This window comes from Thalassophryne amazonica, chromosome 21 (genome assembly GCF_902500255.1).
Source record: "Thalassophryne amazonica chromosome 21, fThaAma1.1, whole genome shotgun sequence".
Taxonomy (NCBI): Eukaryota; Metazoa; Chordata; class Actinopteri; order Batrachoidiformes; family Batrachoididae; genus Thalassophryne; species Thalassophryne amazonica.
Genome location: NC_047123.1, coordinates 33,889,350 through 33,902,427, shown reverse-complemented (window position 1 = coordinate 33,902,427; position 13,078 = coordinate 33,889,350). Strand labels below are relative to the sequence as shown.

The 13,078-nt window shown below is 42.9% G+C and overlaps 1 protein-coding gene across 2 annotated transcripts in view; it reads right to left on the bottom strand.

Moving 5' to 3' along the window:
• Nucleotides 1-227: 227 nt before the first annotated feature.
• The window catches only part of flrt2 (fibronectin leucine rich transmembrane protein 2), a 65,756-nt gene continuing 52,905 nt past the window's right edge, over nt 228-13,078 (bottom strand). The window contains exons 2-4 of one of the 2 annotated variants that reach the window (XM_034161658.1): nt 11,348-11,351; nt 8,335-8,541; nt 228-4,724 (exon numbers count right to left, since the gene is read on the bottom strand). In XM_034161658.1, coding sequence (XP_034017549.1) covers nt 2,299-4,272 — 1,974 coding nt within the window. In that variant the 5' untranslated portion in view covers nt 4,273-4,724; nt 8,335-8,541; nt 11,348-11,351 and the 3' untranslated portion in view covers nt 228-2,298. The remainder of the gene's footprint in view (nt 4,725-8,334; nt 8,542-11,347; nt 11,352-13,078) is intronic. The other variant, XM_034161659.1, reaches the window with a different exon arrangement.

The window sequence follows — 13,078 nt, the reverse complement described above, 5'->3', positions numbered from 1 at the left end:
AAATGTCCCCAAATGGACAAATTATGAAACCAGCTGAGCTGCAACGCGGTGTGAGGTTGATGGGCGGAGTATGTGCTCTGTTATAATTTCCTAATTCATCACCGAGGCTAATGAATGCAGGGCTAAGGTTGAAAAAAGTGCTTGTGTAATTAGTGTTAGTGAGTCTTGTGAAAATTCATCATCTCTCTCTGGGCCTCACAGACGCTGGAAAACGGATTTTTTCCCCATGCGATGTGGTGAAACTCCGCTTCGTTTAGCCAGCCGACACACAAACCAGATTCCACATCATTAAGTAGCTCGATGAGCAATAATAGTGGCAACAATGCCGTTTGAGCATGAGTAATGTCATCAGGGTAATGGACTCGGGGGGTGGATGATGGAGGTAATCTCTGCAGCTCTTTGTCCTCCGCACAAACAACGCTGAGGCAAACTGCCCCCTTGTGGGCTGTCGTCTAACCTCTTCAGTAAGAGCCACTCAAATATTTATCTAAACACCAGCAACACACTAAATGACACGTTAAATCCAAATCTGGCAAACAAAGTTTATTGGTTTTTAAAAGGGTTAAAAGCTCTAAGAGTGCAGTTTGAGTTTTGACTGATTAATAATCACAACTCACTTTTTGAGTTGAAATTATTGCTATAATCAATAATCAATTAAGTAATTTATTAAGGAAAAATACCAAATGTTTGTTCCGGCTGCTCAGATCCTGAGGATTTGCAGTATTATTTGTGTAAATTGAATATTTTTGGGTTTTGCACTGTTGCATAAATGCATAAATCATTTAAAGCATCTGTTTGGTTTGTGCACAACTAAAAGCGGCATTTTTGTAGATTTTAACTGTGTTAAAGGGGTCATATTACTCACATTTTTAACAAGCCAATAATTCATTTTAAAACCAGATATTCAAGTTTGTAGTAAAACATATTGAGGTTATGAATTTTTAAAACAAATTACATAGTTTTACAAGAAACAGCTTCTTTCTGTGCCTGTTGCTTTAAATGAAAATGTACTGTTGCTGGCCATATCCCCTTTCCCTTCCAAGGGTGTCCTTGTGTCTCCCACAGACCATGTGGGTGTGTTGCACAGACTGGCTCGGTGGGCGTGGCTTACAGCAAGCAGGAGTTCAGATATGGACTTCTGTAACGTACGTCACAGTAGCCTCTAAAAAGAAAAATAGTAACTTAAAGCCTAAATTTTTGTGATAACTTTGGAGTTTCTACATGCACAGATTTTAGAGTTGAGGAACTTTGTGCACATTAAACTACAATCATACTTAAGTGCAATTTTTTTGTAACCATACGACCCCTTTAAGAACAAAGAGGACCCTTTTCCTTTACACGCATTTAATAATATAATCCAACCGCTCCTTGTTATTCATCCTGGATTAGAAAGACGAACGCCCGCAAATATATTATGCTTTTCCTGAATTGGTCCTTTTTTGAGACATAATCATGAGTAAAGCTGAGCAAATTGGGAATTTCTTTAAAAGGATTTTCAGGCCTCAGCACATCCTCATTAGAAAAATAATCCTCTGTTGCTTTTTAGGCTCCCGTTAAGTACTGCACTTATTATTTTAAAGACATTTTCCCCTCATTGTATAAACAAATTGGCAGAAAACGACACGTTCTTCTTCGGAGGGGAAGGATTTCCAAACGCTTCTCTTGGCTTAAGCCTACTTTTGTTCTATTTAAATTCAACAGAACAAAGCTGCACTTTGGCACATTTGGGAAATATCCCTCTATGATGATTTGCTCCAGATGCAACCTCACACGATCACGTGATTCCCACCAGCGTTCGCTCGCTCTAATAATAAAGTGCACTTCAATGACTTATTTTTCTGACATGATGCCACCAATGTAGCAGTGCCGTATTGCCACGACTCTCTAATCAAGCACTATTTGTATTTCGTCGGTGCCGTTTGCAGTATTTCAAACAGGGACAAAAAAACTTATTTTGCTTCTGTGGTTAGCAAAGAATCCCAGCCCTCTGTAAGCGCCCAATATTTCCGAGCTACACTCAGGGTGCCGTGATTGTACAAATCCATGTTCGTGTACAGTACTGACCGTGAAAACAACTTTCAAAACCCTGCTGGTTATAAAAAAAGAAATGCTTGTATCTCCTCTTCTAAGAATAAAAAAGATAGCAGATATCCCACATTATTATCCACAGTATAAATTACATCTTGGACAGAACTTGGAAATATATATAGTACAGGTATATTTCACTAGATTTTGTGGTTGTTCTTGTCTACACAAACGTGTGATTATGCATTAAGTGTTTCTGTCTGCGCGTCTGCATCACGTGTGGCAGAACTCTGTACTGGGTACATTACTGCTCTTGCAGTAGGCTATGCTGTTGTTACTGAGGTGACAATCTCTAAATCCAATGCCCCCGTTGGGTGTGTAGATGGGCTGAATGCGGAAATCTCCCTTGAGCAACTGTTCATTGTTCAGCGCCACTATCTGGAAACTGGTCTCAGTCATCTCCAGAATGGAGTTATCCTTCTTGGTTCCAGCCTCACAGTAGTCGTCTTTTCTCCTGCCCCGGTTGTATTTCCACTTGGTTGACGACGACCGGCTCTTCTTGTGCATGTGCCAGCAGAACAGACTGAGTAGCGTTACCAGGATGATAAGCACCGCCCCACCTATGATCCCAGCCATTAGCAAGGTGGAGTTGAAGCCCTCCTGAGCCGCCTGCTCAGAGCCGGGTGACTTTGTAGACGAAGCAGACTTGGTCCTAGCCTCTGAGCATATAGTATCCTCTCCTGGCCTGTAGGAATTAACAGTATCAAGCACATGCACACAGATCCGGTACATGGACCGGGGCTCCAGGTTGGTGAGGCTGATGTGCCGCCGATCCCCACTAACCGTCCGTTCCTGCATCCCTTCATTTATTTGGTTTTGGCCCCTTTTGACCCAAGTAACCTTATAGGCTGTGACGGTGAAGTAGGAAACCCAGCTCACCTCAATGCAGCTTGCATTAACAACGAGGAAGGAAATCTGAAGGGGGTCCTCATAAGGAGGCAGGGGCCCTGAAGGGATGTTATAGACTGGGGGTAAGGGAGGGGAGGGAGACTCAAAGTAGTAGGGGATGGAGGTAGTAATGAGGGTGGAGATCATGGTTGTGATGGGGGTGGTGGTAAGTGGTGGAGGGGGTGTTGAACGTAGAGTGGGCCATATCGGTTGGTCGGGGCACTCGATAATATCCAGCGTGAGCTCTCTGATTGCCATGCCACGAACCTTCTCTGGACTCAGGCACATGAACCCTCGGACGTTGAGGGAAGTAGGCAATGACTTGAGCCACACCACCACCCATTTCACTGCACAGTCACAGCGCCAGGGATTGTTTCGTACTGTGAGCTGCTTCAGGCTCGACATGCTGTCAAACACACCTTGTGTAAGAGTCTGAAGCTGGTTGCTGGAGATATCCAGTTTTTCCAGCCAGTGAAGGCCAGAGAAGGCATCCACAGGGATCTTGTCTATCTGGTTCTCCTGCAGGCTGAGTTTGACCAGTGACTGGGTGGGAAGGAGGGGAGGGGGGAAGGTGAGTGAATTCCGGGCCAGAGCCAGCTCACGGAGGTTAGTCAGACCCTGGAAGGTGCCTGGTGCAATGCCCTCGTCTGTCAGCAGGTTCCCGTCCAGCAGGAGGCGCTGCAGGCGTGTCACATTCTGGAATGCCTCCTCTGCAATGACAGCGATGCGGTTCTCGTCCAGCCGCAGCTCTTGTAAGTCCTCCGGAAGGCCGATGGGAACACTGCTTAAGTGGTTCTTAGTGAGGAACAGGAGCCTGAGGCTGATCGCTTCCCTGAAGGCCCCTTCTTCCACCCCGACTGTGGAGATAGAGTTGTCATCAAGGTGCAGCTCCTCAAGTTGGGACAACTGAGCCAGGGCTGCCCTGGAAATTGTTTGGATGTTGTTCTCCTGGAGGTGCAGCACCTTGGTGTTTTTGGGGAGGTTGATGGGGAACTCGTCCAGCTGATTCCCATAGAGGTAAACAGTCTCCACAGAGGCCAGATTGTGAAGTTCCAGAGGGAAGCCAGCATTGTTGATCTGGTTGTTGTGAAGAAAGAGGACCTTGTAGCCCTCCTCTATCCCCAGAGGCACTGATGTCAGGCTGCGCTCATTGCAGTACACAAACAATTTGTCACAACGACACTCTTCCGGGCAGGAGGCACCCGGGCTGAATTGCATTTGGAGGCTTAAAATGACAGTCAACCAAAACTGCAGAAATGAAGCCCAATCTTTATTCCAGGGTCCAACCAGAAACTCCATAGTGGAAAAAGGGAAACCAACAATAAAAACTACGTAGGGATAAAATATGAAAATGAGAAAGGCATGAAGAATATATATCCAGCAAGAAAAACCAAAAAGAAAAAAAACCAAAAAAAAAAAAAACAAGAATGCCCACTTAGGAGAGTTTGGCAATGATGCAGTTTAGCTGGGAAAAGAGCAGGAAGCTGTGAGACTAATCCCGTAAATGCTAGTCCTCAGCTGAAGAGTGATGGTCTCATTAGCGGCGGCCAGTCCTCTGCCCGACTCCATCCATGCTGAGACGTCAGACCATAGCCGGGCTCTTCACTCGGAGCTCCATGCAGAGCTCAGCCGGGGCCAATTTGAAGCCGCGCAGTCGAGAGCCACCGCCGGCTCCGGTCGCCTGTCTGTCACACACTGATGGTCCCCGACTGGGGTGGAGTCCAAGGGGGGTGACATTTGGATGCAGAGATCTGCAGGAAAACAGAAATGCTGGGATTAGTATTTTCAAGGGGAAGGTTTGTCTCGTGTTCTCACATCCTTCCTGTCCCGTTATTTACACATGCACCCCCGACACACACACACACACACACACACACACCAAATCTGCTTCTCTACCAAACAGAAAGACACAAAATACATTGAATTATTCACTCGCTTTGGGGAAAAAAAAGGAGAAAAAAAATCTAAGCGTCTGATAATTATTGAGAACTGCTCTGGTGCATCCGGTTTCAGAGCCATAAAGAAGCTTTTATCCCTCGCGCTCTATCAATGGAGGTGCACTGCAAGGACACGTGCTCGTGAATTCACAGAGGTTTGAAGCTGAAGCTTAATGGAAAAACATGCTGTAAAAGAGAAAATGCTAATAAAGGTGTCTGACTCATTTCGAAGCAGAACAGACTGACATAAAGACAAGACGAGCTACAACTGTCTCATTGTTTGTGCTTGAAAACAGATAAGAGGATAAACGCACGAGGGTTTACAGTAAATAGAAGCGTTTTATAAGTGGCCTGAGGAGGAGCAGGAGGAGGCATTATTACGTGTCTGTCAAAAGGCACCATCATCGACCCTGAAGACCTGAATTAGAGGTGGAGAGAGTCGATGAACTGAGCCTCCAGGCTCCAGCTCGGGATTATTTTCATCATATATTAACCTGTCAATTATTGTTTTTTCAATGAACCGTTTATTTTATAAAACATCACAAAACCTAAAGCAAATAAACATACAGAACAACAACCCCGAGGCCATATCTTCCCATTTTGACCAAATATACATGTTTAGTTTGTGACAACCCACCAAACCAGATTTTCATTTTTAGCTGGTTGAAACTAGATTCCAATTTCAAATGAACTCAAAATCAGTTACTATGTGGTTTGAAACTAATTTAAAGCAGTTTATGTTCGCTTTCAATAAGATAAGAAGTATCAGGAAATAGTTCATACATGTCTTCTTCTTTGTTGCTGGTTGGCTATGTCCACAATACCTCCCCCTGGTGGCCAGAATTCTATCATATAATTCTTAAAAATCACCTTATTTCATGAATGATAAGCAGGTGCAAAAAAGAATAGCACGGTGGGCACATGTCCATTTGGGGCATGTCCCAGTGTATTTTGCCATTTAAGCAAGGTGAAATACTGGCATACAACTGAGTGCAGGATGCAAAAGGACAGGATTTACTGTGCTTTTTGGCGTTGCCGTATTGTTATCCAAACACGATATCAACCAATCAGAGTAGCACTTGCCTACTCAAAAAACTGGACACACCTGGCACACAGCACTACAGTATTGAGGAACTGGATACAAATAAGATTTCAGATGTGTTAACAGTTTAATTCAAGCCTGTCAGCGTGCATAGCACAAAGCAGCCACCAATGCTCCCTGAGGTGAAGCACTGAAGCAGGAATTTTTTTTTTTTTTTGCCATGACTATGTACTCTTATTTCATTCTGCAAGCATTTGCAGTTCACTTTTATCATGTATTTTATGCGTATCATGCACCGTATCTCAGAGGGTGAGAGAGAGCTAATAAGTTTTCTTCACCCTCTTCGAGCTGCGTTTTTTTCTTTGCCCGCAGTGAACACATTACTCCGTTGCAGGAGGCTGGTGATGATATGTGAAGGCAAACAGACTCATTTTTAGGCAAACACACCCACAGGAGCATAGGTGGTATTCTTATTGACAGGATGCTGGTGCCGTGTGACAAAATGACAACTGCATTGGATGGAAACTAGCAATAACATTTGCACAACTTTTTGATATAAGATAGGGCCCTTTATTGGTATCAGCCCAGTTCAGCAGTGAATGAGTACCAACTTTTGCTGAACAAGTAACTGGTGTTGGAATGGCAGTTTTTTTTTTTTTTTTGTCATTCCTGGGTACTGTTGGTTTCATTCCATTCTGGTGTAACATTAATTCCCTGATATTTGAAACTGTCTTCAAAGAGGTAACAAAAAGTCTACAATGTGCCTGCACAGGTTTTTATTTTTCTGACATTTGGATTTTTACCATCATTTGCAGTGGAACTTATTTTGTGAAAAGTTACACGTTCATGACAGGAAGCTGCTGCACTCACACTGATCCACCAAAAATAAACACATTTTTGGAGAACGTTTTAGCTTTTTGTCCTCAGTTTCACATCATCCTTAAAATGCAGCTGAGTGTATCAAACTTTTACGGCAGTGATGAACGCGGCGCAGTGGATGGGGCACCCTATGACACTGAATACGCTATGCTGCAAATAAGGCTTTAAACACACTAAAACAGAAAAAAGAAAATCTGCACACACACCATTTGAGTGGCTTGAATCTCTAAGGCACTTTCTCATATCATAGGCTGATTTTAAAATCAAATGGAGCTAATGGCACTAAGCTGAATGTCTTCTCTGTGGTTTCAAAAATGTAATTTTGTGTCATTTGGGTTCAAACATCCAAAACAACACATAGGCTTTACAATAAGTTTAAATGTCTGGTAATATTTTTTTATAAAATGAGCTGGAACAAATCACAAAATGCATTTTTTTTCTTGGTAAACAGCTTAAATGATAGTTATTGAAATATTTAGTTATATTTTGAATGTTTCAGATGCACTGCAGACCAGCACCTGCACCACACAGAGAAATAGCGGATGGGTGAATAATTTAGTCAGTCCTCATGCAATAAAGGATCAATCTGGGCGGGCTCTTTTTTTCTGCAGGAGGCCACCGGATTACAGTGGACCCAACATCCATTTATCTGATTTGTATTACCTATCTAACAGCTTTCACACATGATCGAAAGAGGATGTGATGTGAACTTTCACCTTAAGTGAAGCTTGTGGATGACAATAACAGGAAGGATGTGAAGCAGCAGAGAGGCATGTGGATTAAGGTGTTTTGTGTTCACTGTGTGCACATCATTACCAGAATGATGACAGGAATTCATGGATTGGCAAATAAAAAAAGAATACATTTTAAAAAGAGATGAGATGGGGGGGCATTATGCTTCCTTGCAGTGCTTGCTGATGAGATGGCGCCTGCACTGAATTTATTTTGTAGCTGAGATGAGAAGCAATCCTTTGACACACATCTGTGATCTACTTTTCCAAATTGAAAGAGCTGAATTTAATCAAATAAGCTACGGAGGGGAATAAAGCAACCGCAGGAGTCGATAAAATGTTCAGCAGCAGCAGCAGCAGCAGCGGCATCAAGAAAATTACAGCTGCACAGAGAAAACGTCAATTAATGGCAAAGACTTTAAAGTGGCTGATTGATTTAAGGCGGACTTTAGAAATAAATGAAATAAATCACTCTTGTAAAAAAAAAAAAAAAAAAAAAAATTCCAGTCGAAGAGGCGCAAAATGTGCGATCAAGTGAATCGGATTAGAAAAGGATTTAGAGAGAGAAACGCAATTAAAAGTTGAAAGTGGATTTAAGAGGCAGGTTCACTTCAAAAGCTGCCCAGTGAGCGGCGATCATCTCAGTCACAAAACCACAAGAACCCTTATCTTCATCATCTGGAACGCATGCATGTTTGGGCGGAAAATATTTTTCTTGTTCAGCTGAGAAGTAAAATCTGAATTTAAAATGCCATAATTTACTCCACTGTACCTTAACGGAGCTTTAGTCCTTCAAGCAAACCCGCCGCTGCCTTCAACTTTTCTTCCCGTCTTCAAGCCTGCGTCCGGCACCGCGGTGCGTAAAGGTCCGTGCGGTTCGGTTCTTCTTCTAAATGCGCTGTTGTGCGAAGCCGCATGTTTGCCTGCATGACAGTCCGCACCGCCGTCCGGATATCTGCGCGCCAGCAACGACAATCAGCTCCGTTTCCCCTCCCGTTTTCGTTCTCTGTTCTTTTTCCCCCTCCTTCTCTTTTTGGAACTCAGCACCGTCTGCAGCGCGCGGGGAGCGCAGAGAGCGGCGGCTGGATGATCGCGGCGCGGCGCCCGACGCGCCGGTTCTTTTCTGTGTAAACGGTGTGGACGCGTTGGCTGAAGTGTCCGTGACGGGCCATGACGCCCGGCGTCCCGCGCGACGACCAGTGGAAGCACCAAAACTTGGTTTTACGCGCGGCTCAGATCCGGACTGCGTGCCAGTGGGTTTCTTCAGACCGAATCGGCGCGATGTGTGCGCTCTGCTCGCATTCTCTCTCTCTCTCTCTCTCTCTCTCTCTCTCTCTCTCTCTCTCTCTCTCTCTCTCTCTCTCGCTCTCCCTCTCTCCTCCCTCTCCCTCCCTCCAGCTGCTCCGCGACGGTCTGAAGCCACACATTCTCCTCCCTGCTGCAGAAAATAGTTTTTATGTGACCTACCTCACCGTGCGACGTCTGAACTTTAATTTGCATTTTAATCAGGAAATCTAAGAATTGCATTCACATCCCCTGTACTTAAAAACATCACCAAGGCTCCTTTAATGTTGTTAGTTTTATTCTTTTTTTCTACAACTGACACATGATGTGTCTATTCACTTGCGTAAAACGATCCAAACACACCAAATACCTTTTATTTCGCCATTATGTGCTTCTTTTTAAAAGCCTGTGTGTGTGTGTGTGTGTGTGTGTGAGAGAGAGAGTGTGTGTGTGTGTGTGTGTGTGTGCGTGCACGCGTGCATGCATGCCTGTGTGGGGCCTGATACCTCCTCCCTTTGCAGAGCTAGATTACAGTATTGGATTTGCAACTCCTAATCAGTGTGTCAAAGAGGAGGCGGATCACCTCAGTGAAACACAGAAACAAACAACAATCACAAGGAAAAAAAAAAGAACAGAGTGAAAGAAGAATGTGTTTTGGACAGGGTCATCCAAAAGGGCAGGAGCCCAGACTGTGAGAGTACAGCCCACAGGTCTCTAAAGGCTACCCAACAGGGGGCGCACCAACCTGTACACCAATCTGCCCTGCAGAACTCACCCCCCCCCCTCCCCCCAGCAAGCTCACAATCTCAAAACAAACAAGTTCCCAAATAAAGTTACTATCATCTAGTTAATATTCTACAAGTTTCAACAGTGCAGCCTTATCCTTAGGGTCACCGATGGTCCCTGAAGGGATTTAATTATCTAGTTGGAATATTTGTAAGCCAATACAGCGCTTACTATCTTTTAGAACAGTTTTTTTTTAAATTACAGCTGGATAATTAGCCCCAAGTGAAAAGCAGAGCCTCGTACATCTTTACTTCTTCTGCTTTATTCTAATGATTTGAAACATTTAAGCAGACTCCATTGCTCCATGTTAATATAGATTTAGCAGCTACACCCACATTGCTGTGGTTATGTCTTGTTCCCTGTAATGCAGATATGTTATACTGAAGATCGAGCACAATGGATCCGGTTTGACGGACGTGTCCTGTTAGTAAATGCTTGTATTTTTATTACCATGCCAACGGCGTTCACCTCAAAGGGCAGTCCACCCTGCACGCACAGCAGCAAATCATGTTGTATTTAACGATTTTGTTCAGTTGCAGAATTGTAAAGCAGTCAGTCTCATCAGTTGTCTTTTCTTTTTCACAATAACAGTTGGAGAATTTGCTGTAAAAAAAAATGCTCATATGCAGGAGCTGAACCTGCTCATTCACATGCACGCTGCTTCTTCTGGAGTTATTTGCTCAAACGTCTGCTTTTGAGTCAAGAGACACGAGCGATCCACTTTCCACCCACATCAGGTAAATCACATCGTAGTTGATTACTTTGGCTCATTTGGATGCACCAGCACCAGCTTGGATATAGGCGACAACATATGCGGTCACTTTGGCTGCCAGACAAGCTAACAGCGAGACCAACTGTTTGCTTTTATGTGCACCATTCCAACTGTGATTAACAAAAGGCTCTTTACGCTCTTCACTTTGCCTCGTCAGCTCCACGACAATAATGCAGCTATTTGATTTTCTCTCAAATTCATAATAAAGCACATCGACACGCGACACTTTACAGTCTGCGTTGTGGAGGATATTTCCAGCTTGGCACTGAGTGCATGTGCAGTGCTTCTTTTTGTGATTATAGAAAGTAGGTAATGCTCAAAGCACAGTTTTTTCTGAAATATGTTTCTAATATAACTTAATTATTTGGAATTCAGAATGAAATACGTCATCTCGGTCTCTGCGTGGTTCTGTCTGAATCTTTTTTTACAGATACAAACACTGCCATGGTCTTTGTAGTTTATAGTCAGGGTCAGAACCGATGACAGGAGTCACGTGACCCCTTTTTTGGCTGCAGGAGCAAATCCTCAAAAATAAGGTCCAATTTTAGGATTGAAGAAGAAGAAAGTCCTGCGTGGACCTGAGGCAGTTTGGTGCTTATCCACAGACACCATAGCGTGAAGCAGATGAGAGTTTAAGCCTCCTTCTGGACGGGACTCCAGTCTATCACAGGTTACATCCCCCAGCCAATCCCTCGACCCATTTACAGCTGGACTGGGACGACACAGATGAAGCGTCTTGTTTAAGGACACAGACAGGTAGCGTGATGCACACCCCTGGAAATGAACCCAAGTCTGTACATTGGCCATCCAACCCCTACCCTACAAAGCCACCTGCTCTGACTGGGTACAAATGGCAAAAAATTGCATAATTCCAAATCACCAGTGGCATTTTGTCCAGTCAGGACATCTGGTGTTTTCCATCGAGGCCATTTAATATTTCAACCCTCCTCAACATGATGCGGTTGTTCTCAGTGTTTGCCTTTCATGTTTCATTTTGCCTGTCACATCCCAGAGATGGACTGTTATGCAAGGACCAGTCCACAACATTTAATTCTTTCATAAATCAAGCTTCTGAGCAGAGCATGAATTATTGATTGAATGAATTTAGGGGAAACGGCCTATTTTTATTTTCTCCTTGATGGACATGTTTTGCAGTGGCCCTCTCTTCCTGGTAGACGCAGCCATTATGGAGCATCGTTCTGACATGCAAATGAGGAAAAAAATGACAGACACTTAAAATGACGATAGAGAAGCCATTATCCAGGGTGTTGATGTGATTTGTTCATTGCTGTCAAGCAAAAATAACCAAGCATGAGTTAGATGTAAATCAAATACTGGCTGCATTAGATTAGGACATAAAAACCTAAATCAAGCTTAATTTAATTTATTTGGGAGGGGGGGAGGGGGCGCCAACAGTGAAAATTCTGTTCTCCCCGAGAATCATGTTCATCATTTTGGAAATGAAACAAATTACTGGGAAAAAAAAAAAAGAACCGCCACAAAAATTTTAAATGCTGTGGGGCAATAAACAGGTCTGTTCTGATTTTGGGAAGAGAAAAGAATAACAGTAATGTTGGAAAAACAAACATCCCACACAATAATAAAACACAATGATGCTTCTTGTTCTTGTGGTTGTGTTGCAAAACCCTGATTTTGTGTGTAAGTGCGTGACAACAGTTTTGGCAAAACTGATGTTTTTCATGTTCACAAACACTCAGTTCTTGGCAGTAAAGGGTGGATTTTCAATAATTTTAATGTTATTTGTATTGGTACTAAATTTAACCTGCATTGATCCTGCTGAACAATAATAAAAAAAAACATAGAGGAAAGTATCCAGAATGGAGGAAGCTATCATGCTAATTAGCCGTGTTACGTAATGTAGTTTTAAAAAGTGTGCTGCAACAGAGAGATTGTTCATCATCACTTCTGAGACAAGACACATTTCCATGAAGTAATTAAAGTATTATTCGGGTAGTGACTGCATTAGCCAAGCCTGGTTGACAGTATGGTTTGCCACACCAGCTAGCTTGGCAAGTTAGCATGTAGTTAGCCTGATAATGGTCTTGTTAAGGTTTAACGTCAGCAGTATTCCATTAATATGTGTTCATTTCATGGTTTGGGGTTGTAACCCAGTTAACAATTTCACAAACTAATGTTACATTGTGCTTGTGATATTTGATAATTCTGGGATACAAATAGTTTTGCAAATCTCACAAACAATGACATGCAAAGATAACAATGAATATGTAGAATATGTTCTTCGTCATCGTCTCCAACATTATCGATTATAATTTACGTGGAACCATGATCCTCACATAAAAAAATCTAGAAATGTTATGAAATTATAAAGCCACCAGATAAAAAAAAAAAGCCAAAATAGGAAAAATAATAATAATTCTGCACACTGTATTAAAAGCTCCCAAAAACAGTCTCGCAGATGAGGGGATTTAAACTGCCCCATGAAGAGTTGAGATTGAAACATTGTTTCTTAGCAAAAGTTTGGGGGAGTTTTTAATATATTTTGTAGATCCTTGTTTGGATTCCTAACTTCAGTTTTAGTTTTTGATTTAGCATCTGTGAAAGTTGCTGGATGTACGTTGCTGTGCATTCATGCCCAATACTGTATTAATTACTACAATAATTACAATACTAGTCAAATGAGCACTTACACCCT